Source organism: Diabrotica virgifera, chromosome 1, assembly GCF_917563875.1.
Source record: "Diabrotica virgifera virgifera chromosome 1, PGI_DIABVI_V3a".
Classification (NCBI taxonomy): domain Eukaryota; kingdom Metazoa; phylum Arthropoda; class Insecta; order Coleoptera; family Chrysomelidae; genus Diabrotica; species Diabrotica virgifera.
The window spans coordinates 208,951,122-208,978,905 of record NC_065443.1 but is presented as its reverse complement, the minus strand read 5'-3'; the positions used below and the strand labels follow the sequence as shown (position 1 = coordinate 208,978,905).

The following is a 27,784-nucleotide window of genomic DNA, read 5'->3' as shown; positions in this document are numbered from 1 at the left end:
GAAATTTAACTTCTAGGCGCTAAATTTCACACTTTCTTACAGATCACTGGTTTAGTACTTCTTTATACTACTCGTAATACTCAAAAAGTTAAGAAAAAACCTTAAAAATTAATAATTTTTAGGAGAACTTCTAAATAAACTGCCTTTCAATTTGACGTTTATTTGACATTGTTTCCGGCAGTCCAATTGTGCATCTTGCACTCACATTTACAGCCGCGTCAATACGATCTAACCGCCCATTGTCATAATTAAAAATTACAGCTTAGTAATAAATTTATAACAGATTTCTTCAGGATCATGTAGCGGATGGTTTAAATTTTGATTTAGTCACTTTCTAACTTTCATAATAATAATTTTTAACCGTCATTAAGTCTTAAAAAGGGTCATTTTCGCGTTTTTCAAATTTTAAATTGCTTATAACTCGAAAAAGATCACCTTTAAAGAAAAATTATAAGAGACCTTTTTTGTCCAGAATGGTTCAAAAAACCTTAAAAAAATTTGTCCGAGCCAAAAATATTGATTTTTGTAATTTCGATTAAAAAAAATTGGGACTTCTTGAACCTTATTCTGGAATGTCTCACGAATGTGATTATGCAAAAAAATTTCATGGGAATATCTTTCCCAACGGACCCGCCGTTTTCGCCTTGTCTACTAGTGAATAACGAACGTGGCTCACGCTTACGTATTTTGCCCGTGCTATTGTTAGATATTTTATTATCTATTTTCAAACTCGAGCAGTACTATGCATTGCGTAAATACAAATGTACTGTTCGAGTTTGAAAATAGATAATAAAATATCTAACAATAACACGGGCACAATATGTAAGCGTGAGCCACGTTCGTTATTCACTAGTAATGTCAACCCGCCTTTATAGTGGAGCACAATTTTTTCAAGGTACTATAAATATCCAAATAGACAATAGGAAATCAATAAAACACAATGATGTAATAATTTGATGTATAATTTACTTAAATTAAAACTTTTTACAGAGCTATCCAATATCAAATCACCTAAAAGAACAAAAAATACAGCATTTCTCAAAAATCTCCAAAACAGATTTCCATTTTCTACATTAGTTTGAGTGGCATCTAATAATGGAACACTCTGTATTATGAACAAGGTAGTATATAACAAACATAAATTATTATTCTAAGTCTACCTATAAAAAAATAATTTTAGATTGGTATTAATGTTCCTTAAAGGAGACTGTCTTGTTTTCTAAAGAAAATCTTGGAATTTTACCGAAGTTGTCAAAAACTAACCAAATTGCTTCTTCGCGCTGAAGTATAATACATATTTTATATCGTTTTCAGTTCATTAAAAAATAAAGAAATGTTACAACTTATGGGGCTTGTTAAATTTTTAATTGCTTGAAATGTGTCACATGGTACAAAATGTTCTTTTTATTATTAACGCAAACGTAGCTAACGAAGTACAAAAATTTATTTTAAATGGGCAACTAAAAATATAACATTTTATGAGAGACTGTGCAGCACTGATCTTCAAATCAATTACGTCCTATAAATATAAGCCATGATACCCTAAAAAAGTACACAACAGAACCTTAAAAAAACATGTGTTTACTTAAACGGTGATACAATATGGAGCATAGAAAAGATATTAACAAAGAAACCGCTTGTAAACTAGAAGGCCTAAACGAAACAACCGATATATTTCACTCTACCGTACCTCTCGTACCGTTCACACCTCACGTACCTATTATATCATAGGTAGTATTAACAAAACAGCAATCTTCTTCTTAACGTGCCCTATCAAGTCCCCTTGACGTTGGCGATTAACATGGTGAAACTGTCTGTCTCGAGCTATTCTAAATAGTTGTTCTGCTTTCTTCATTCCTGTCCACTCCCGGATATTCTTCAACCAAGAGGCCTGCTTTCTACCAATTCCTCTGCGTCCTTCGATTTTACCCATCATAATAAGTTGAAGAATATTATACCGGTCTCCCTTTACTACGTGTCCAAAATAGGCCATCTTTCTAAATTTGATGTTATCAAGCAGCTCGCGGGCAGCATTTGCTCTCTTAAGGACTGCCACATTTGTCAGCATAGCCGTCCATGGTATTTTCAGTATACGTCTGTGCAGCCACATTTCAAAGGCCTCCAAACGATTAATGGTGGATATTTTTAATGTCCATGCTTCGACATCATACAAGAGGACTGACCAAAATGTAACATTTAATCATGCGCTTTCGAAGTTGAAGTTGCAAGTTATCATTACAGAAGAATGACCTCATCAATCATTGCTCAAACAGCAATAACAACATTAATTATGAAATTTTTAGAAGATTTGCATGACAGCTATAAAATTCCTCATGTTCCATCGGTACGTTAATGCTGTATGGTATGGTGGATCGGTGAAGAATACAGTTTGCTGAGCGTTTGTTTATCTGAAGGAAGGAATATCTCTGTTGGCGACAAAACAATAGCAAAATTAAGGTCATCATCAACTGTTTTACCTAAAAATTTGATAACTTTTCTGTACTTTCATCAAAACCTATTACTGTTCTAATCTGTCGATAATCCGGCATAGACCAAGAATTACAAACAAAATGTAATTTAAGACATAGGTACATGTCAAGACAAATATTTTACAAGATAAAATATATTGAAAATATTACAATATAATATTTATTCAAGAAATATGAAATTTATTAAAATAGCTTGCAGGGTTATTTTTCTATTATATGTAATGAATGAACCTTCATCTTTTCAAGTCCACGTAAAGTTGTTTTTTGTTGATGATGTTATTTAGAACCGTTATGTGATCGGTTTTGAATCCATTGTTATATGGGGCAATAATACAGGAATCAAAATTCAAATCTTTCTCTAATGACATGGTGTATTGATTTTGAGTAGTTACGGATATGCAAGGGAAAAAATTACTAGCACTCTACGTCTCAATATGGTCTCCATTGAAAATTATATTTAACTTAAAAACTAAGGCCGCACCTACATTGGATCCGTTTTTCTCCGATCAGATCAGATCCGATCTGATAGGCGGCACCTACATAGGGCTTTTCATCGATTGTCATTTGTTTCGAGCTTCTGTCATGTGTCACATATTAATATATCTACGCCATACGTCTTTGGTTTGTATCATTGTTATATACCAATAATGTATGACGTAGATATATTAATATTATGTGACACATGACAGAAGCTCGAAACAAATGACTGTAAATGAAAAGCTCTATTGGATCTGTATTTCTCCGATCAGATCAGATCCGATATAGACCGATTTTCCGGCGAGGGTGCCTACATTGGTTCCGTTAACTTCCGACCACCGACAATGAGTACCAATGAAGATGTGTTAATGTGTTGGCTGTTGTTGGAAAACAATGTTTTAAAAGACGTAGAAAAAAACGTAGATGGATGCATAAATTTAATAAAGACAGATCTTCAGAATTTAATATAAACAAAAATCTACGTAACTATCCCGATAAATTTAAGATCCTATTTTTTCGTCACAAGAATGTAAAATAATTCATGAGAAAAGAAAAAATACATTGATTTATTACAAACTAGCCTTGTGTTGGCACGTATTAAAAAAATATTCTGATATAAAAAGATATAGTAACACATAATAGGTAGTATAATAATTATACTTCCGGTTTTATCACAAATTAAGCAGTAATAAACTTCGGTTCTCTTTGTAAGGTTTTCTCAAAGATTATTTTGGCAATTTCAAAGACACGTAGTACCCTTTAGAATTTCATAACCAAAGTGAAATTGACCATCCCAATAAAACTATTTACCCAGAGGGACAGAATGTTTGTTGTTTCCTATTATGTGCTAGAGGTATTAAATTTTATACCTATAAATAAAGAGATTTTGTAAACTTTATATTCAAAACAACATTGTAAAATATCTCTTGTGAGACATATATTACAAAATTAAATATTAAGATTTGGAGGCTATTTATCGTTGATTTATTTCATGAAATAGTTAAAACAAAAAATTAAATTACTTATAAATATGCAAAAACCGGAATGAAACCAAACACTTCTCGATGAAAATAGGAGAAGCTACTCCCGGCGTCGGACGATATCGGATCTGATCTGATCGGATCGGAGAAAAACGGATCCAATGGAGGCACCGCCATTTAATACTATGGGTTTATTTTTTAATCCGAAGTCGGATCTGATCTGATCGGAGAAAAACGGATCCAATGTAGGTGCGGCCTTATTCAAAATTATATTTCTGACAGTCGCAGAAAAAAATCACTTAAATCTTAAATAAAAAGAATCCAATAACAATTAATTTAATAATTTATTTAAGGACTAAGAAATTAAAACAGTTTTGCATCTTCTATCTAAAAAAATACAGTTATACTAAATGCCAATTTGATTTTCAACATCGTTAAATATAGATACAAGACTGTAATTGTACTATGAGATTATTAATTTCTCTATCCATTGAACTAATCTAATATATGCTTACAGATCTTTTCCTTTATTCAAAATACGTCAAAATATTGTTTTTAAAGCATTGAAGTACAAATGTTGAAAAACAGCATGGCAAATGGTATGAAGTACATAATTTTATTAACTCACAGTATCAATACATTCATTTCTTGTAAAATTCAAGACTTTGAACAATCTGCAGGTTCATATTTGAAGGAATAATTCCTATTGTCAATTTAACGGAAATGCATATCACTGAAATTTAAATTTTATGCATATGCATAAAAAAGAGAAAAAAAAATGTGTGGACCGTAATTGAAAGAACACACTATTAAAGCACAGGAACAATTTTTCTGATAAAGAAAACAATAATGAAGGATTCTCATTTTTGGAAAGCCAGCTAATCCAAAAATATTTGTCTGTACAGTTTATATACCCTCCTGTTAAAGCTGCAGTTGGTAGTTTTAGTCATTAACTGACAATACTTACGTCACAAGTAACAAAAACGTACTTGAAGTAACTTGTTCCGTAGCCTTAAGTAAATGTTCCATCAAAAACAGCCCTACCTGTGATACATTAACTAGAAACAAGATACCACTCAACAGAAACAGAATATAATTCCTTCAAAACACATTTAAACTATGTTGATAATTCACTTGGTTACAATTTCATAAGTGTTCATATTTAGCGCTTGCCGTTGTTGAAATTAATCGTCCTCAAGGGGGTCTTGAATGTTGAGGCAGCTTGTTGCTGAAGCTGATATGCTAGGGGATGTATTTTGAAGCCAAATAACCTACGAAAACATTGTAATGTAATGTTTATTTACGGACTTGCCATTTTTTTTACAAATCATACTTAACTTAAACTATTAAAGCACAATGTGATTACATAAAAAGGTATTTTCGATCTTATTCTTAATAGTACTTAGTGATAAATGAAAAAAATCATTACTATTAAATTTGTTAGCATTTCTACACATTCTCTGTAAGGGTTTATTTACAGTATAAGTTCGATTATGAGATTCTAAATAAAATAAGTCTTGGAACCTGGTGTCTCTACAGAGAGTATGGAAGTAAACCTTTTCCAAAAATGCACTAGCATCAATGCCAATGTATTAATTTATATTTAAATGCTACATCTAGCAATATTCGCCTTTCTTCAAGAGTAAGCAATTTAAGTAAATATTGTAAAACAATGTATTTAAATTCATAACAGATCTTTGTAGCATTTATAATGCGGAGACCAAATTCGAGACCTTATTCCAAAACCGATCTAATAAGCGAACAGTACCTGTTTTTGGAGACAAATATCAAATCCAGAGAGGCTACGTTTCATGAAACCTAAAAGTTTCATGGATTTATTAGAAACGTAAGAAAAATGGTCCTTGAAGCTTACTGTAGGGTCAAAAATTACCCAAAGATCCTTAAATGTGGTGATTACCTCTAAAATATTCGGACCAATATGGTATTCAAATGAAATCGGATGTATGTTTCCAAAAAATCGTATTACCTTACATTTATTTATGTTCAAATTCAAAGCATTTAAGTTACACCAGTCCAATAATCTACTCAAATTGTATCTACTCATTCTGTAATAACCTACAGTCATTGGAATTTTTTATGACTAAAAATTTTTAGATCATCAGCATAGAGAAGAATATTAATATAGTCTAGCCGCTGAAAAGATGGGACTGATCACGTGAACAGCACGCACTTTTAAATGTTCCTCTCCTGATGTCACTTTTCCCACGTTTACACCGCTTAACAAAACTGAACTTTAAACGGTGTAAACGGTTCTTAGAAGGTTTGGCTTCGAACGACCAGTCAATACTTTGCACAAAAACAATTTTTAATATCATTTACAGAATAATTAAATATCAGAGGAGATAAATGTCCACCCTGTGGAACGCCAGAGGTTACATTGATAGTAGATGACAAAAATTACAAGTTAATTTTTACAACTTGAGTTTTATCTGTGAGGTATCTCTCCATCCAACGTAATAATCTTCCATGTAAACCAGCATTATACAGTTTAGAGATTAGGACAGTATGATACTCAATGGAATTCCTTCGAAAAGTCGGTATAAATGACATCAACCTGGTCATACCCTTCAAGAGCATCCAACAAAAATTCTTGTAAAACTAAAAGATTGGTAGTAGTAGAACGTCCCGGAATAAAACCATGTTGGTCGGGCATTAAAGTAGGATTCAATAATGGATTAAGTTTCAATAAGGATTAGCACAGTAGTTTTCAATATTTTCTCTATTACCACCTTTAAGGACTGGGGTAATATAACTTCTCTTCCATATCTCTGAAAAGACACCTGAGCTCAAGATAAACTAAATATTTTTTGTAAAATATAACTCAGAATAAATTTCCAATTAAATATGAACAAAGGGGATATATTATTATCAGGTTCACAACTTACTTTTAGATATAAATTCAAAATATGTACATCTAATAGAGTAATATCACAACACAGTAATATCAACACAAAGACTATTATCAGAGTTTACAGCTGGATAATTTAATTTACATTACTAGTTACATAGGTTGAATTAAAAAATTTACTAAACAAATTTGCTATGTTTTGGGAATTGTCAGAAGTTATATTCTCATCAAAACATTTTCTTTTATTATTTACATAAATCCAAAAATCTTTTTATTCATACATAGCAGTTTGTAAATTATTTAGGTGAAACTGATGACATGTTTTGTAACACATTGAGTGAGTATTCACGAATGCATTTCTGGTAGTGAGGAAGAAGGAATTTTGGAGATTAAAAGAATAGGATAGGGACAGGACCTGAAAGCATATTATAAAGTTGTAGAAATACATCAAATAATTCAACTAATCCACTTTACCTACATTCATTTTGATTAAGGAGCGATATGAGATACTGATTTTGATTCAGACCAGTGAAACCTATAACTTTAATAACTTATTTGATGCTCTGCATTCAAATTCAAAATACCCTGAACAGTCTTCAAACCCTTTCTGAAGCCAAATTGAGATTCAACGAAGAGCCCGTTAGACTCAAAGAAACTTGCTATTTTTCCAGCAAGACATTTTTCAAATATCTTCGAGAATATAGGTAACAGTGAGATAGGTCTGTAATTAGACATTTGATCTGTCTCTCCCTTTTTAAAAACCGGAATGACCACCGCAGTTTTTAAAACTTCAGGAAAAACCCCCTCAGCTATACATAAGTTTATGAGCTTGGTCATGAGTTGTCTTAACACGGAACGGACACGGCCCTGATATGTATAAATGGGCCTTTAAACTATTTAATTAATTTCATTGCATCAAAAGTATAAAGTAAAGATATGAGTTAGTGATCAATACCAATAGAATACCGAACAAAATAACAAAATTGGGTCAAATATTGAGAGAGAAAGAAAAGAGCAAAACAGGGAAGTTGTTAAAATTGCGTATGAGTATCCTATGGCTATTCATACACCGTCGCAACCGCAACGCAACTCGACTATAAAAATAGTCACCTTATAGTTGCTACAGTTAACTTTGGACACATGCTTTTAGTACAAAGTCCGTCCACCAACGCAAATGCAACGCGGCGTAAAACGCATAGACTCACAACTGATCGCAATTTAACTGGCATAGCAGTCGCAATACAACAACTGTTGCATGCACATTTTGTGGATTTTGAAGGGATTATTTTGTGGCAATATTAACTATACAGGGTGTCCAGAAATTCTCCTGACAAATGAAAATCGGAGATTCCTCAGATAATTTTAAGACAGTTTAACCCAATTCACCTAGTCCGAAAATTCTTGCTAAGGGAGCTAGACCTCTTTAAAAATAGCGTCTTGTAATTAGCCTGTTCTAAATACCTCCAGAACGCTTCGATTAAAAAGAAAAGAAAACTGGTACTCCTATTTATCTTCCAAAGATAAATCAATTTCATTAATTGTGACTTTCTAGTACCGGTCATAGGTGTCCGTTTTTGGGTAGGGCAACAGATATTTTATCGCATAACTTTTTTATGAACTTTTAAGCATTTTTGACACTGGATTAATATATTATGAGGTATTCTAGTACTAAAAGGTACTCTTGCTTTATGTCAGTAGATATATCGTTTTCTAGAAAAATCGATTTAAAAATATTTAATTTTTTTAATTTGAGAAATTTTTTCAAAAACGGAGAATTTTATCAACTCAAAGCAAGAACTTATACTTAAAGTAATTTTTAGTACTAGCGTACCTTATAATTTAATAATCTAGTGTCAAAACTGCAAAAAATTAAAGATAAAAAGTTATGCCATAAAGTAACTGTTGACCTACACAAAACAGATGCATATGATTGGTACTAGAAATTTGCAACTGATGAAATCGATTTAACTCTGGAAGATAAATAAACGAACTACACTCACCGGCAGAGAAAACGGGCATCCCAAAAAATGGGTCATTTTTAATGTCTTATATTTCCTAAACCTGATGTCCGATTTAAGTAATTTTTTTAATATGTTAGAGCCTTATTCTTTATCAATATCGCTGTAATAATACTGTTGCTAGACAGGTACATTGTCATTGTATACAGGGTGTACGAATCAAACTGTGTTTTTTTCTCAAACTTTGGAACACCCTGTGGAATGTTCTAGCTTTTATAAAATACTGAAATTATAACCAAACTATAGCCTCAGGTTTTCTTAACATTCTGTTTTTTGATTCATTCGCTTATGTTGGATAATAAAAAAGTTAAGCACTTTAACAACTACCCCTGTTTTTCGTTAATACAGGGTGTTTTTAAATAAGTACGGCAAACTTTAAGGGGTAATTCTGCATGATAAAATAATGACAGTTTGCTTTATAAACGTATGCCCGCAAATGCTTCGTTTCCGAGATAGGGGGTGTTGAAATTGTTCTTACAAACTGACGATTTATTTATTTCTCTAAAACGGTTTGTGATATGCAAATGAAATTTGGTAGATATTAAAAGGTAGTTATTGCGCATTTTTTGGCATACAATTAAGAATTTTATATTCACCATTGGCGTGCATACGGGTATAAATATTTTAGATATATCCCGTATGCACGCCAATGGTGAATATAAAATTCTCAATTGTATGCCAAAAAATGCGCAATAACCAGCTCTTAAAATCTACCAAATTTCATTTGCATATAACAAACCGTTTTAGAGCAATAAATAAATCGTCAGTTTGTAAGAACAATTTCAACACCCCCTATCTCAGAAACGAAGTATTTGCGGGCATAAGTTTATAAAGCAAACTGTCATTATTTTATCATGCAGAATTACCCCTTAAAGCTTGCCGTACTTATTGAAAAACACCCTGTATTGACGAAAAACAGGGGTAGTTGTTAAAGTGCCTAACTTTTTTATTATCCAACATAAGCGAATGAATAAAAAAAAAGAATGTGTGTGTACTATGTACGCACGTAAGAAGATATTCTTCTATTATATAATAGGTAATTTAAACGAAGTAAATATACTTAAAAGGTTATTTGTATTTTATTTAAAAATCAAACTAACTTTCTTATCTACCACTTTCAAAATTTTTTTATTAAAACAACAAAAAATAAAAAAAAAATGTGAATCGCCCCGGGAATTGAACCCGCAACCTTCCAATCTCAGTGCTAACGCATTTCTAACTACTCCATCGAGGCACTAGAAAGAGACATGTAAGTTTCGGATATAATTACACAACACGGCGACATATAGTGTAAAAATGTTATGCTTACATAATATTTTATTAATCCAAAAACACAAGAATTATAATAAATAATACATTTCCTAAAACCACTGATATATTCTTTTAATGACTTATTTGCACGGTTACAGGTACATACATACCTATCTTGAAAGATTAGCAATGAACTACATACTGTCAGTGTGCGCAGGCGCGCGGTAAATGTACAATTTTACCCTCAATCGATTCGCCGCTAAAGAAGAATATCTTCAAAAACAGAATGTTAAGAAAATCTGTGGCTATAGTTGGGTTTTAATTTTAGTATTTTATAAAAGCTAGAACATTCCACAGGGTGTTCCAAAGTTTGAGAAAAAAACACAGTTTGATTCGTACACCCTGTATACAATGACAATGTACCTGTCTAGCAACAATATTATTACAGCGATATTGATAAAGAATAAGGCTATAACATATTAAAAAAATTACTTAAATCGGACATCAGGTTTAGGAAATACAAGACATTAAAAATGACCCATTTTTTGGGGTGCCCGTTTTCTCTGCCGGTGAGTGTAGTTTTCGTTTTTCTAAATAGTGTTTTTTTGAAATTTTTTTTCAAATTCAAAAATCCAGATATATTTTCAAATAGATATTTCTAGAAAACGGTGTATTCTACCGACTTAAAGCAAGAGTACCTTTTAGGACTAGAATACCTCATAATTTAATAATCTAGTGTCAAAAATGCTTAAAAGAACACAAAAAAGGTATGCTATAACATATCCGTTGCCCTACCCAAAACATATGTCTATGATCGGTACTAGAAATTCACAATTGATGGAATCGTTTTATCTCTGGAAGAAAAATAGGCGCACCAGTTTTCATTTTTCTAAATAGAAGCGTTCTGGAGGTATTTAAGAAAAATTAATTACAAGACGCCGCCATCTTTAAAGAGATTTAGCTCCCTTAGGAAGCATTTTCGGACAAGGTGTTAGATTGAATTGTCTTAAAATTATCTGAGGAATCTCCGGTTTTCGTTTGTTTTCTGGAGTGAGTTTTCTCCGGTGAGTTTCTGGACACTCTGTATATTATTATAATGAGGGAACAAGACTTGTACTTTAAATTAGTAGAGGCAATTGAGAAACAAGCCTGCTTGTACAATTATAATCTCCTACACTGACACTTTTCCTATAGTTTGTATCCCTTTTTGCTATATATGGCCGAAGTATTTTCTTCTTCTTCTTCTTCTTAACTCAGGCGAGACTCGTTAGTCTCTGGCACTTGGTCATAAGACCTTTGTACCAAACCCTGTTCTTCTCCTTAAACTTTAATAAGTCCTGTGGCCTCGACGAATGTCAACAGTTTTCTTATTGGTAGTTTTAGGATCTCTTCTGGTTCTAACCTTAATTGACCAGTGAAGTCCTGCCTTACATCGAAGTATTTCTACTAGTTCAGTGATAAGTAGTCTTGACATTCAGTAAAACAACCGAAACTTCTAGTCCTTTTCCAATTCCTTCGCGGCTTTAAAGCCCGTCTATTTGTATTGTTTGCTATATAAGGACGAGTCCACCAATTTCGTTCTCTTTTAATTTTTCTTGTGTACCAGGCCATTACTACGAGACAGTCATCTGAACTGCTTGAAAGAACATATCTGATTGCAAATCCGTTGCGTTGGTGGACGAAGGGCCTAAGTGTAACATTACATAGAAATTTTCAATATATTTCTTTCCTCAAATTTTTCCTCGTTTTCCACTTGTTACTCATGATAATGTCGGGTTACATGCTAAAAGAGTAACTGACTCAATACACAATAAATTTAACATGATATTTTGTAATTATTGGTATTATAATTTATTTTATCTTTGTTTTATTAAGAAACGCACATTGGACTGCGTTTACTACTCCATATAGTGTATGGTCACGCATTCTGTCATTTTATTGCGTTTGTTTTCATTTTTTTTATATCTCTGCACGATTCACTGCACTGATCACTGCATTCTGTCCGTAGCCCCTGATAAGACAACAACTATGCTTCCAAAACTAAAATGAATTATAGGAATATCCATGTTTAAGAAATAGAAATTTGAGGCCCCAAAGCATTTTTACTAGCCATCAATGATCGGTTATTAGAATATCCTGGTTATAGATATTTTTGCTTGGCGCGAAGGCTATTCCAATAAGCGGGTTTAACTGTATATTTTATGAAAATAACAAAAATACAATTTTTGATACCAGAAACTGGTAATCATTAGGTAAGCCGCACACCAAAGAAACATGAAACGAAAAACATGAAACATGTTTCATGAAAATAAAACACTGCTAAACAAATCTCAAAGTTCGCCTACCAATGAAACGAGTGTGATTCATGCTCATGACACATTTTTATTTTCGGAGAGTTTCATAAATGGCCAGACGTATATTTGTTTAGCAGTGTTTTATTTCCATGAAATTTAATTTCCATGTAATTTACGTTTCATGTTTCTTTGATGTGCGGCGGCCTGCCTTAGAGGGCCTGTTAAAAAGATTATCAAAATATTACTATAGCAGATACAACATGTTGAATGGGTTTGTTTGAAGTATAAAATTCAATTTAATACAATCCACAATTCGTTAAGCTCCATAATCAATAACTGATAAATTTATCAGTTATTGATTTTATCAAAACATAAAATTATAGTGAACATTTTTGTATTTAGAGTATTTCTAAAACTTTATAAAACACTCATACAATAGAGTTTGTATTGTTTATTTTATTTGCGATATTCTATTAGATAAGAAAGAATGTTTTGTTTTTGTAAATACACAATGTTTTGAATATGTAGTATCAACTCAAGTATAGTACTTCAACATGTGTACAATCCTTTAATTGAGGGGTGCACAGATTTATAAGAACTCCCATAAAGTTAACATAAACCTGTTGAAGATTTTGTGTTTTAATGATCTTTTGTTCTACTGATCTTTTGTTCTAACACACCTGTTTTCTAAGTTTTTCCCATCCAATGCAATGTTTTGGGCAATCGCCCGAAGTTAATTTGTAACTCTAATTTGTTACAACATTTCTGATGATCAGTTCACTGATCCCAGTCCCAACTGCCTAATTAGTTTAGTAATAATTTTTTTTCCTATGTTGGAAAAACGTTTACTTTGATTGGAAGTTACTGTACAACCAAGTACATGTGCTCATAGCCAATATTAATTGAAAAAGTAAACAATTATTCATACGCAGTTCATCAACAAAATAAAACTGCATCAATTAAAATAATGGTTTAATGTTTATTTTTTAAAAGTTGAGTTTTCACTTGCAAATCCTGTATGTAAGGATTCTGAGTGTCATTTCACAATAATTTCAGCTATTTCTATGATTTTTCTTTCATTTATTTCTATAATTCACGTTCATTACACTGTTTCATATTATTTTATTTTCCCCTCTCTCACATATTCAAGTCTGCTCTTTATCTTTTACCTATCGATAGTGTTTTATTGTTACTAAAACATCAGATCAAATGATAACATGTCGTCACTGTTAGTCATTTTCAGTGGATGGGTGGCACTACTCACTGCTACTCCCACTTCTAATGCTTCTAGCAACTTTTCGTTCAGAGAATAAACCAAGATAGAAAGGCATAGCAGTAATCTGTTAAGGATCCACAGTGTCCCGAATGCTCTCAGATAATATTCTCAGATATTTTTCATTTATTTTTTTTTGTCAAGTGTATTTACTTTGAAGTGTAAGGCTATGTGTAACCGATTTCCTTTCAAGATCACATCACTTCTTATAAAATTCATTAATCATTTGATAGTCAATAAAAACAACAAAGTATACGCACCTAGGAACAAATTGATTTGTAGGACGTTTGGGTCTATACTCAGGATGTACCATAAACAACATGTGTGGGAAACCAGTGCCAAAATAGGCACCATCTGTATGGTGATGTCTCGATGATTTTGGTGTATATACATCCATACATTTAGGACAGTATGACTTTACCATTGCTTCACCTGGGACATCAGATAAGCCTGAAAATTATTTAATTATTATTTTACAGTATTATCAAGATTATCCAAAAAGGCAATTAGATTAGAACTAAATTAATAACATAATGTTATGTTAATCACACATAGAAAGTAATACAAGTAAAACTAAGAGATCAAATCAATTCTTGGAATCTACAAAAAATTTGAATAAGCTTTTCATCCCTCAGCCGACTTGCATTATTTTCCATCTTTAATACGAACAAAAATTCACGATGAAGATGTGAGAGGAAGGCCTTCAGATTCATCGTGAATTTAAGTTGGCTAAGTACGGCTAACTACTAATAGACATTAGTACTTGCCTTAATAGACATTAAGGCTCCTTCCTAAGTACTATTAGACATTAATACTACTACTATTTAGGAATATACAACAAGAATAAAAAACCGCTAAACGCCGTAAAAATGAGTGGCGCATACAATATTCCAGCTACAAAAGATCTGATATGAATATTACGTGGCGCGAAAATGTACTTTCATTTTGATGCAATACAAAATTCTAGTTTTATTTTAAAAGATTTTTTCATAATATTTGCTCAATTTGAAGTAAACGCGCCACAAAAGAGTAACTTTGATACAGTTTGAATTTTGAAATTCTTTTGTGGCGCGTTTACTTCAAATTTAGCAAATATTATGAAAAAAATATTTTAAAATAAAACTAGAATTTTATTTTGCATAAAAATGAAAATACATTTTAGCGAACGAAACTACAACTGATTTACTGAATTTACTAAATATTGAAAGTGAGATGGAGGAATCAGAGACTACATTTCAGTCTGCAGATGTGGAAATACCACCACCAACAATCCAAGAAGTAAAGAATGCAATAGCATCTCTTAAAGATCACAAAGCACCAGGAAATGATGGTATAAATGGAGAATTGATAAAAAAGGAGGAAACGTTTTACATCAAAAATTGTATGACATTATTCTCAGAGTATGGTAACAGCAGAAAATGCCTAGAGAATGGAATGGAAGCGTTATAATACCCATACATAAGAAGGGAAATAAAGAGCAATTCCGAAACTACAGAGGCATATCGCTTATTAGTACAGCGTATAAGATTCTATCAATTATCTTACTAAAGAGACTCACTCCGTATTCGGAAGATATTCTAGGCGACTACCAATGCGGCTTTCGAAGTGGAAGGTCAACAATAGATACCATCTGACAAATATTAGAAAAAACTGGGAATTCAACCGAGATGTACACCAAATCTTCGTAGATTTCCAGCAAGCATATGACTCGATAAAAAGAAGCAGACTATGGCTAGCAATGCTAGAAATGGGAATACCAAGAAAATTAGTGCAGCTCACTCAAATGTGCGTGGCAGACTCATATGCACAGGTAAAGATAGGAAACAGAACATCGATGCCATTTAGTATAACATCAGGGCTTAGACAAGGAGACCCTTTATCACCATTGCTATTCAATTTGGCTTTAGAATACGCAATAAGTAAAATATCGTCTGAACTAACAGGGGGATTCGCAAATCGAGGATCAAAACTATTGTTGGCCTTTGCCGATGATCTAGATGCAGTCGCTCATTCTACAAGAGACGTAAGAGAGGTGTTTTCACAGCTCGAGGAGGAAACAGGTAACCTGGGCCTTCGAATAAATGAAGAGAAGACAAAATATATGCTGGTGACCAAAAATCCAAGACCAAGAGTTAGGCAGAACGTAACTATTAATGACCACAACTTTGAAGTAGTAAAAGAGTTTAAATATCTGGGAGTAGTAATCACAGAGGACAATCACATAGAAAAAGAGGTCTCAGCAAGAATAGCTGTGGGAAATAGAGCATTATACTCCCTATCATCATTATTAAGATCTAAGCTGCTGAAAAGACAATCTAAATTAAGACTGTACATGTCAATTATTCGCCCAGTTGTTACATATGGGAGTGAAACATGGACTCTACATCAGCGAGAAATAAATAAATTGCTGATATTTGAAAGGAAAGTCCTCAGAATGATATTTGGTCCTCAAAGAGATGAATTGACAGGAGAGTGGAGAAGGCGCCGCAATGCTGAATTGGTGACTCTATATGGTACTGAAAACATCGTCAGACATATAAAAGCTAATCGGATAAGATGGGCAGATCATGTAGTAAGATCAGAGGAAGACAGAGTGCTAAAGACAGTGTTCTTCGAGAGACCAGACGGTAGAAGATCAGTGGGCCGTCCCAGAAAAAGATGGAAGGATGATGTTGAAACCGATCTATCTAGGATTGGGGTACAACAATGGCAAATCAAAGCGCAAGATCGCAGACGATGGAGGGCCATAGTGGATGCGGCGAAGACTCACCCCGAGTTGTAAAGCCAGTCAAGAAGAAGAAGAAGAGTCTTTTCCTGAACTTTAAGATGGAAGTTGGCCCAATTTTCAATTCAGTCAGATTTAGAAAATCGAAAATTTCGTGTATATATAGTGTCGAGTGTAGGTGTGCACCACTGGCGAGAACTGCCGTTCTCTGGTAATAGACTTTATGTAAATTTAGTTTCTTTTTTATTATGCAAATAACAGTGTAATATTTTCCTAGGGTTTCTTAACCCTTTCAAAGAGTTTTTGTTGGCAAAGATAAAAATTTAAAACTTGGAGGTTGAAATATATGATTTTTTTAAAGATTTATAAACAACAAATTTCGCCCATAAACAATTCCTAGCACAATGTACAGAGAGAGACGATGTTCGTTGAGACCATCACAGTGATTCAACATAAAAAATGGGAATTAGCTACCGTTGGGGCTTCAAAGTTAATGTTCGTTTAAACGAACATGGTGACTGAAAGGGTTAATATTGTTCTGAAGCTATTTCTTTGTGGCATTTATGTAATTTATTATTCTAAATAAGAAATAAGCTACAACTGAACTTAAACGTCAATAAAATCATTTTTTAAGTTTAAATTGAGGCTTATTTCCCATTTAGAATAATAAATTTTCCTAGGGTATGCACAAATATCAACCACTCTTTTCAAATAAAATGGCTTGGTAGATTTACAAAAATTAGTTAAGTCTTTATTTTGCTCCAAATGTTTATTACTTGTGAATAAATATTTTTTTCTTTTTTTATTTTAATTGTATAATGGGTTTGGCTTCGCCAATCTGCTCGTAGCCAATATTGTTAATAGTAAACAGACATAAATAACCTAAACCTTACGACAATCAATAATTATTTATTTACACCATTATAATGTATTGATAACAAATGAGAAAATTATTTATTGTACAAAATAAAAATATTTTGAAGATATAAATTCCACAAAATTTTATGTGTTTAGTATACACTCCCAGTATTTCCAATAGTTCTTCTTTTTTTAATGAAAGATTAAGTTGATTTGCGCAGATAAGGGGAACGGAACAAAATGCAAAATTTTGACGCATGTCCAAATTTTCAATGTGTTTTAAATGTACAGTCAAACCCGCTTATTAGAATACCTCTTAAAGGAATATCCTGGTTTAAGGAATAAAAAATTGAGGCCACGAAACGTTTCTACTAGCAACCAATGATCGGGTATTAAAATATCCCAGTTATAGGAATAATTTTGATTAGCACGAAAGCAATTCCAATAAGCGGATTCTACTGTATTAATTTTTTTCGAATCCTGTTTTCCAAATCCACAGAATGAAAGACTACTTTATTACTGAGGAACGAAAGTCCCTTAAAATAAATAAAAAGTTTATTTTGAATTAAATATTTGCAATTAAAAATCACACTAAATTTTGTCTTTTATTTTCACCCCTATAACTTATTAAAATAAACATTATAGAAGCTTTCAGGGACTTTCGGCCCTCGGTAATAATGTAATCTTTCATTCTGCATTTAAATTTTTCAAAAATATTTATTAGTTTTCTCAGGATTCGAAAAAAATTAATACATTTAAAACACATTGAAAATTTTGACATGGGTCAAAATTTTGCATTTTGTTCTGTTCCCCTTAATAATGTGAGGAAGAAATTTTTGTGTTGTATTTGTCCTACTCCGAATCTGTCAAACTAAATCTCGGCTGAGCGAATTTAGTTTATATATTATTTGTAGAGGCATTTTAATGTTCCCTTATTTTTTGGAAAAACAATTTCATTTAAATTGACTGGTAAAGGACAATTTTAGATTCATACATTATTTTAATGTTTTGTCTATACTGTGCACACTACAATATGAGGTGCTGTAGATCTCCCATTTTGCCACAGACGCGTGTTATGCATAACAAGTTATGAGCATATGTTGTTGGGTGCCTTGGAGAATGGGTACCAGGTTGATGTAACTTATACCGATTTCTCTAAGGCATTCGACAAAATTGATCAGAATATCTTACTTGGAAAAATGTCTGCCTTGGGCATTCATGGATCAATGTTTGATTGGTTTCAAAGTAACCTTAAAGAAAGAAAAGAAGTTGTGAAAATGAAGAACTTTATCTCATCTGAAATCATTGTTACTTCTGGAATTCCACGGGGTGGTCACCTATCAAGTTTATTATTCAATGTATTTATTAATGATATCAAAAATGTTTTTAATAACTGTTTATTCAAGGCCTTCGCAGATGATGTCAAAATACTGAACATCATCAAGTCTCCAAATGATTGTCTAGACTTACAGTTGTCCGAGAGTCTTTACCCGTGCGTCATCACTTCAAGCATACAAAATAAGTCAGAAATCTATTTCACGCAACAACTGACAGAAAGTAGCTACTGTTCCGATTACGGGTTTTATTATAAAATTTGACGTTATCAAATATATAGAATGTCAAATGTAAGTTTTGCTTCAAAATTTTTGCGCAGAATTACAGCTACATTTGAAGTAGCTTAATAAATTCTTTTATTATTATTGATTAATAAATAAATAAACAATTTATAAAAAAATCCAATAACATATTTTATTTTTGTTATTTTATTCACTTTGACGGAAATCTAAACACAGTCATTTCTTTACTATGTGAATGACGTTAGCTTTGTATGTTTTAAATATTAATTGACTAAATATAATTATTTACCTTAAAATTTCAAAGCCCAATATAAAATTAGTTGTGAAAACAACTGTTTGTGTAATATAAAGAAACTTCAAAACGCAAAAATTCGACAAAAACCGCAAAAAGTTCAACTGACTGACAGCCACAAAATTAAACAAATCAGAAACGTCAAACAAATTGTGCTTAAAATATGAAAACATACCGAATCGTCTTTTTTGTACCTATCTCTTTTCAATGCACTGAGTCTAGATGGTTCATAAAAATAACATGTGTTGTTACTTAATAACAAACGGCAGCTGGTTTGTCATGAGTTTCATGCATGGAAGAGAATGATGCTAGATAAAAAGTATGTGTTTTATCTCGCCAGGTATTAATGACGCACGGGTAAAGACTCGCGGACTCAACTGTACAAAGAGAACTAAATATCTTCTCAAATTGGTGTAATACTAATAATCTAACATTAAATATAAATAAATGTAAAATCATTACATTTAGCAGAATAAAAAAACCTATTCTTTTCAATTACACTCTGAATTCGGTAGGCCTTGAAAGATGTTACCTAATAAAAGATGTATGTGTATGGTTTGATAGTGAATTAAATTTCTCAAACCATATTGATCTGATTACAAATAAAGCAATGAGGTTGTTAGGGTTTGTTTTTAGAACATTAAAATGTTTTGACAATATATTTGTTTTAAAGGAAGTTTACTGTTCCTTAGTGCGATCAATTCTAGAATATGCAGCACCTATATGGCATCCATATTACACTGTGCCCAAAGAAAAACTTGAACGAGTTCAAAGAAAGATTTTGAGACGAATAGGCCACAAACTAAAAATACCTTATGAAGAGATAAATGTTAATGACATCATGAGGCCTTTGAATTTAACCCCTTTGAAAACCAGAAGGAACTATTTAGATATTTGTACAATATATAAAATCATAAATAATATTATTGATGACCCAGATCTCCTGGCAGCTGTTGGCCTGCGTGTTCCATCTATTAATTCCAGAAATAGCCAACTACTTAACATTGAGTTTCATAAAACCAATTATGGCATTAACTCGCCTATTTGTCGAATGAGCAAACTAACAAATGAAATGTTACAAAAAGTGTGATTTGGATTTATTTAATGATGGTTTTAATAAATTTAGTGGTAAAATAAAAAAGTTTCTATCAAATTAATGTTAAAATTATTATGGTAAAATGTGTCTTATTTATTAAATATGTAATCGGATTTCAAAATTGTTACCTCCAAACTTTTTGTTATATATATGTTTCAGTGTTTTTATAATTATTGAAAAAAAATCTAGTCACAACGACATCTTGTTATTGTTATAGTAATCTTTTAATATATTTTGACTTGTATGTATATTCTAACGATTTAACTTTGTAAGACTATATAGGTTATACTTATAACTATCCTTTGTACTTTTATAATTATTGTTGTTTTATACCTACTTACTCTGTAAATGCTATATGCGTAAATAAAATTTTGACTTTGACGCAATATGGGTTATCATTGATACCTATGCTGTGTTTGTATACTGGGGTGAGTGTGCGATTTGATCTTATTGTTTATTGTTTTTATAAAAATCTATTTGACTAACGTTTAAACCACCTGTCATTGGGAATGGGTGGTTGGCAATTTCTAAAATTTATTCAGAAAACATTGCCAACTTTGTTTGCAATTGTTTTTACTAAAGAAGAGTTATCTTGTATTTCATTTTTTGTACAAATCCTTCAGATAGATTGCACCCTCAGAGGTAGAATGCACACTATCGTAGAACCAGAAATTACTAGGAATAAAGAACAATGGATTCAGATAAAGAGATAACTGATGAAGAGAAGATGAGACAAAAGATAAAAAACATAACAGTATAAAAAAGAGAGGAACCTGGTTCAACACAACCTCTCTGCAGCTTTTTCACACTGCTGCAGATAAGAAGATTTTCATGATGATAGCCAATATTTTGTCATAGATAGGCACATCAAGAAGAAAAAGAAGAAGAAGAAGCGAGAATGTTATGTTGATATATAATAATTGGTAATTGTTAAAGATTTAATTAAGTATGGAGATGTTATCTAATGAAAAGCAACATCTTTATTAATAATAACTTCAGAGTACTCATGACTTATAGGTTTTATTTAACACTTTGACAGACAGTGCGTCAAATGTATAAGCAAGTGTTGTGACACTATATGTATTTTGCAAAGTAGAATAGGGAAAAATGCAGCGTCTATAGATGTGTCACATTACATCAATGGAAAGTAGACGTCTATAGACGTTCTGTCTGTCAACGTGTTAAAAAATATATCACCGCTCTTTATTATAGTAATACATTGATGCATTACATTAGAGCACAATTTCCGAACACTTATTAAAACTTGAGATTAAAATCAATAAAATCACTTACCTAAAGGTAACATTTGCTGTGATTCACAGTACACTCTGGGACAATAACCAAAATCTCCTGACTGATATTTTTCTATCATTTGGGCTATACCCCTATTTGTTAATATATACCTAGCATGAATTAAACCATACAACATCTCTGCAGCTTGTTCAATTAGGTCAGATTGGTTAGGGTTATCATCTAATTCATCATCTAAAAATGGTATCACGGATATTAAAAACAAGTGCTACAACTATAGTATAGTTAGTACAGTATTAATCCTGATGCATGCATATATTTAAATGCAAAATATTAAGTTGGAGGTCTGTTCCTTCTTAGAAACTTTTAGTCAAGTACACTGGAATTACAGCTCTTAGACATATTTTATTATACAGTAATGTCTCTTTTTTTAACAGGGATTCCCCTTGTTACATGATGTCGCTATTACATCATTCTGAGTTTCGCATTAAAAGGTATAACCTGTAATTTTTTTGACATTAAATTTTCCCTTAGCGGTGTTTCTGTTATTTTTATAATAGCGAATTTAAATTTTGCTGATTTCCAGTTGCGGTATAAGCAGCAGCACATTTTGACTTCTGGATCGGAATGTTTAAAATGAGTGCGTAGAGTTTTATTTTTCATAAGGCTACGGCTCCACGGGCGAGAAATTGACGCTAGCAGTAGCCGTAAAACGAACTTAAGGTTCAGCGAAACAGATAAGGAATAGCCGAACTGAACCGACTACGCACAAGTCCTGTAGTCAGTTCAGTTCGGCTATTCCTATTCCGTTGTGCGGAACCTTAAGTTCCCTTTACGGCTACTGCTAGCGTCAACTTCTCGCCCGTGGAGCCGTTCGCTTAGAGTTTTTGTCATCTCAATATCGTAAGTATATATTTTATTTATTTATTAACGGGATAAACCCAATACATACAAAATACAATAAAGCAGAGCTTTTGTCATAATAATGAAAATATAAAATTTAGATACATGTAAAACTACAACTATAAAACACAAACATAAAAAATAAAAAAGAATATAAATTATTTGTAAATGATGAAAACAACTGAATTAACTATAACAGTTAAATCTATTTAATTTTTTAAATTCAAAATTCAAGACGCCCGAGTTCTTGTTTAATAGAGGAAACTGAAGAACCAAACAGATCTATTACATGACTAAACTTGTTTCCATACAGGGCCAATCTACTAATTGGTGCATATTGACCATAATTTGTAGCATGTCGTTGTTCCTTGAATATTTGTGGATTTCGTGTCAATCTAGCAGGTATATTAAAGTATACAAGACTTATCAATTCTTCGGAGTTAATTTTGCGAAGACAACAAATATCCAACATGACTCTTCTGCGTTCAAGAGTTTGTAAATTTAATCTCTTTAATATATTATCATAAGTATAATTTCTAACTGTTAAACCCATCTTAAAAGCTGCGAAACGTAAAAATTTGTTTTGAACCTTTTCAATATTTAGGATTTGATATGCATAACTAGGTGACCAGATAATAGAACCATATTCAATAATTGATCTCACGATACTGCAATATAAGATTTTTATTGTGTGAATTGATAAATCTTTTGATGAACGCAATACAAAACCCAACATCTTAAATGCTTTCGAAACAATATGGTCAATGTGAGAGTAAAATGTTAATTTACAATCAAATATTATACCCAAATCCCGAATTTCGTTCACACGTGTGACAGAAGTATTATTAATAAAATATTGATGGTGAATAGGCGAATGGGATCTAGCAAAAGTTATTAAAAAGCATTTATTAATATTAAGTTCCATATCATTTCTACCACACCACTCATAAAAATCATTTACTTGTGACTGAAGCTGAAAAATGTTATCCTCATTATTGACAGTCTTATATATTTTAACATCATCAGCAAACATTAAAAAGTTAACTTCCTTAAAAATAGAGTGAACATCATTCAAGAACAGATTAAATAGAAGGGGGCCACAGTGGGAACCTTGCGGTACTCCAGATGTAGCTGTAAAAGCATTAGAAAGAAAACATCCTATTTTTACACTTAAACTTCGATTAGTCAGGTAACTTTGCATCCAATCAAAGAGACTTCCAGAAACACCGTATGCTGTAAGTTTTGCAAGTAAGATATTATGATTGACCTTATCGAATGCTTTAGAAAAATCAGTATAGATGGAATCTACTTGTAATTTGTTCTCCAAAGCAATAACAATGTCATTCTGATAAAGAAGTAAATTAGTTACTGTAGATTTACCCTGTACAAAACCGTGTTGTTCATTCACCATATATTTTTTTTAAATTTCATTTTTTCCAATAGAGAAAAAAAACATCAAAGACAATCAATTTTGGTGGCAAACGTTTTTTTTTATGTGATTTTATAAAACTATGAAATGTATCCCTACTTTTTCAAGGCAAGTAGTCTTTTTTAATGTGATTTTTTTATATGTGCTTTTCTGTAGAATGTATCCACCAGATAAAAGGAGACCTTACTGTATTCGCGGTGTGCAAGTACTTGGAAGAGATATGAGAAACGATCGTGCGCGAATAGCATAGAAATATTGCAACTTTCTTAAATAATTCATATTGTCAATTGAAATTGTCAAATTGATGTACATTTCATACCTACTGTCGTTGAAGAAGAAAAATTATACATTGCTCCACAATATTGATATGATATGCAATTATTATATTAAGGTAAATTTAATTAACTGTATTTTGCTTGCAGTACTGCATTTTAATAACTAATTTTATTTACTACATACAATTGTTTACGTTTTAATAACATAACCTGAATCTTATTTTTTCTTCTATTTTTTTGGACCATGGCCTTGATAATTATCCAGTAACCAGGACTAATATAACTGGCCAATATAATTTAAAGTGCGAATGAAGTTGCAAAGCATAGAAACCAGGTGTCGCTTTGCCGAACTTGCACGGTCCCAATACTCGTAGAAATAATATAAGATTTCTATTAATGTAAACTTAAAAAATACACCATGGCTTGGTTTAATTTAATTTGTTTAAGTAGATTATAAAGCGTTTTTAATAGAAGCACACTTGTCCAGACCACCCTTAACTGCAATCAAACCATAGACCAGGGGGGTGGCCAAACCGTGGCTTGCGAGCCACATGTGGCTCTTTGAAGGATTATTTGTGGCTCTCAATAAATGGACCTGATTTACTTTTAATTTTTGTTTTTTAAAATGTCTTAAATTACTGATAACAATATAAAAGTCTAAGTGTAACATCATGACTTGGACAAGGAGACCCCTTATCACTGTTGCTATTCAATTTGGCCTTAGAATATGTAATAAGTAAAATATCATCTGAGCTGACAGGAGGATTTGCGAATCGAGGATCAAAACTATTATTGTCATTTGCTGATGATATAGGTGCAGTCACTCAATCTACACAAGAGACGTGAAAGAGTTGTTTTCACAACTCGAGGAGAACACAGGTAGTCTGGGCGTTCAAATAAAGGAAAAGAAGACGAAATACATGCTAATAACTAAAAATCCAAGACCAAGGAGTTAGGCAGAACATAACTACAGTAAAACCTGCCATATCTGGATCAATGTGGCGACAGACCGATCCGGATATCAATCAAGACCACTTCTTTTATAGTCTCTAAAATGTTTTCTCCTTCATACATTCCAGTAGTCAACGCCGCCAATAACCTTCGTCGATAGACCTGTTTTATAGATTCTATAATACATTATTTCGCCATCTTTTAGTTCTTTTGTGTCAATATGAGATGGTGCGTTGTCCAACAGCAGGACTGCTTTTCTCGGTATATTTCGGTAGATGTGGATGGCAGAACTGTCCGGATATCGGGAGGTCCGGATATGGCAGGTTGTACTGTATTAATGGCCACAATTTGGAATTGGTAAAAAAAGAGTTTCAATATATGGAGGTAATCACACATGACAACTACATCTGATGCCTATAGAATCAAAACCTGCTAGATCCATGTGTTGAAAATTTGTCAGGAGGCTAAAAGAACATTAAAAATGTAAATTTTCCAAAAAGTCTCCGATATATTTATTTCCAATAAATATCATAAAATGGCACACTAATTTGTAATTTTTCTGCACGCCCCTTACATCTTCAGAAATTTGTACTTTAGTTTGGATTTAGCAGAACGAAAAATTTAGGATTTAGCAGGTTTTGATTCTGATGGACTCATCTAAAAAGATGTCTCAGTAAGGATAGTTGCGTGGAATAGAACATTATACTCCCTACCATCATTATTAAGATCTAAGTAGCTAAAAAGACAATATAAATTAAGACTGTATTGCTAATTATTCGCTAAAATAAGATGGGCAGTTCATGTGGTAAATCAGAGGAAGACAGAGTGTTAAATACGGTGTTTTTTGAAAGACGATAGAAGATAAGTAGGCAGTCCCAGAAAAAGATGGAAGGATAATGAAGAATCGAAGTATCCTGAATTAGCAAAGGCTGCTTGTAGAAATATTTGAATATTTGGAAACAACGATGTTAACCATTTTATTTCACTTTAAAATTCGTGAAATCCAAACAGTGAGAGAAAAATTTAATACCTTCTGTACACTTTTTAGATAATTGTTTAATTGCGGCTCTCAAATCATTTCAAATTTTGAAAAATGGCTCAAGGAGCTTGGCCACCCCTGCCATAGACTTATATATTAAGACTGAGTGTACCTCCCACGCTTCCTGATGACAAGATGTCTTCAACTTGTTAGATACTATCTCATTCTAGCACATTGTATCGAGAAATTAACATGAAACTATGATACAAACCAAACACATATTGCGTAGATATATTAATATTATGTGACACATGACAGAAGCTCGAAACAAATGACAATCGATGAAAAGCCCTATAGGCATGGTAGGGGTGGACTAGTGTCGCAGCTTTACTATGTGTAAGTAAGAATGAAATAGCACAAATAAAAAAAAAGATGGTATCGTCACTTCGCTCAACTGACACTCTGTTTATGTTAATTATAAGTCTATGAGTCAAACAAAGGTGACATTTTGGCATGTAACACTTATTTGACAGACACAGTGTTGACTTTTCAGATTTGTTTTTATTATTTATATTTATTTAGTATTATTTGCTAATAGTGTGTAACTTTTAAGCACCACACTTTTTTTTACATTGTTCACAAATCATTCAAAACCATCATAATATACACAATTGTAGTGTATAGATCAGAAAACTGAAACTTATAATAAAGCTGAAGAAAAGAGATTGATTAACATTTGAAAATCTATAATTTATTTATAGATAATGATGTGCATCCAGATTTATACTATACCATCCATAATATGATATTATCTGTATAGTGGTTTGTTAAGTTTTACACACACCATATTGCAATAATTTTTAAATATTTCTACACTCAATTTTTAAACCATTAATAAATAACAAATATAATTTGTAGTTCTTGCTGTATTGTTATTTAAAAAAGCTTTATATACTCATATAAAACATTTATCAATTCTATTGTAAGGTTATGTATGTATGTTAAATGCATTTAAATGACAGATAGTATTGCAGCCTAGAGGGGTACAACAATACCTTCATATTCAATAAATGTATTAAAATCAAAAACACTAAAATAGTATTATAGCCTAGGGAGATATAACAATATCGTTATATTGTAAGATATATTAAAATGACAAACACTAATATGGTATTGTAGCCTAGAGGGGTATAACAATACCCTTATCCAATCCTTTCTCAACAAGAAAATGAAAGTTAATAAGAAAATTACCTGGTTCCAAATCTAAAATCATATCTAAAGCTTGTCTATAATGTGGCACTTGTTCATTTAGCCCTGTAAGATTGAATTTGTCTTGAATATAGTCTTCGTCAACCTAAAACATTCAAGTTGTCAGCATAAATTGTGATTATTTGGCTCATATTTGCAAACCTCGCAGAAAAATTCGTTTCCCCGCAATCCACAAAACCACGAAATCCATGATACCTCCTCTGAGCTGCTCATTTTTCTAAAAATCCAATTAAAACCTATTTATTATTACATCAAACATAAATGTTTTCGTAAAAATGGGTGTTACAAGTCTGTTTTTAGACACGATTTTTGTGACATTCCCATCACTCAACTCGAATTCTAACACTTCTACGATAAACTAGCATATTTCTAATTTTCGAAAAAGTGAAAATTGGACTCCTCGGATATGTGGAAATAATTATTTTAAAGAAAAATTACCTCTTTGTACCTTGATTAGCCACGCTTACGTTAACTCATCTACGCGAAAGGAAATCGACTAGGTAGACATCTGCCGATCGAAGCGACGAA

At 32.1% G+C, this 27,784-nt stretch overlaps 1 protein-coding gene across 1 annotated transcript; it reads right to left on the bottom strand.

The window, feature by feature from the left end:
- Positions 1 to 946: 946 nt before the first annotated feature.
- On the bottom strand, positions 947 to 27,784 carry LOC114334059 (casein kinase II subunit beta). The gene is made up of 6 exons (XM_028284066.2): positions 27,695 to 27,784; positions 27,398 to 27,473; positions 27,239 to 27,341; positions 21,493 to 21,684; positions 13,912 to 14,101; positions 947 to 5,217 (listed from the first exon to the last, which is right to left on the bottom strand). Exons 2-6 carry the CDS (start codon positions 27,467 to 27,469, stop codon positions 5,109 to 5,111), a joined length of 666 nt encoding a protein of 221 aa, XP_028139867.1. The 5' UTR covers positions 27,470 to 27,473; positions 27,695 to 27,784; the 3' UTR covers positions 947 to 5,108.

Excerpts from the sequence above, each read along its gene's own strand:
- LOC114334059 (XM_028284066.2), bottom strand. The coding sequence starts at position 27,469 with ATGAGCAGCTCAGAGGAGGTATCATGGATTTCGTGGTTTTGTGGATTG. Across the intron at positions 27,342-27,397 it reads GAAACGAATTTTTCTGCGAG|GTTGACGAAGACTATATTCA; the intron begins GTTTGCAAATAT and ends TGAATGTTTTAG. Across the intron at positions 14,102-21,492 it reads ACAGCAAATGTTACCTTTAG|GCTTATCTGATGTCCCAGGT; the intron begins GTAAGTGATTTT and ends AATAATTTTCAG.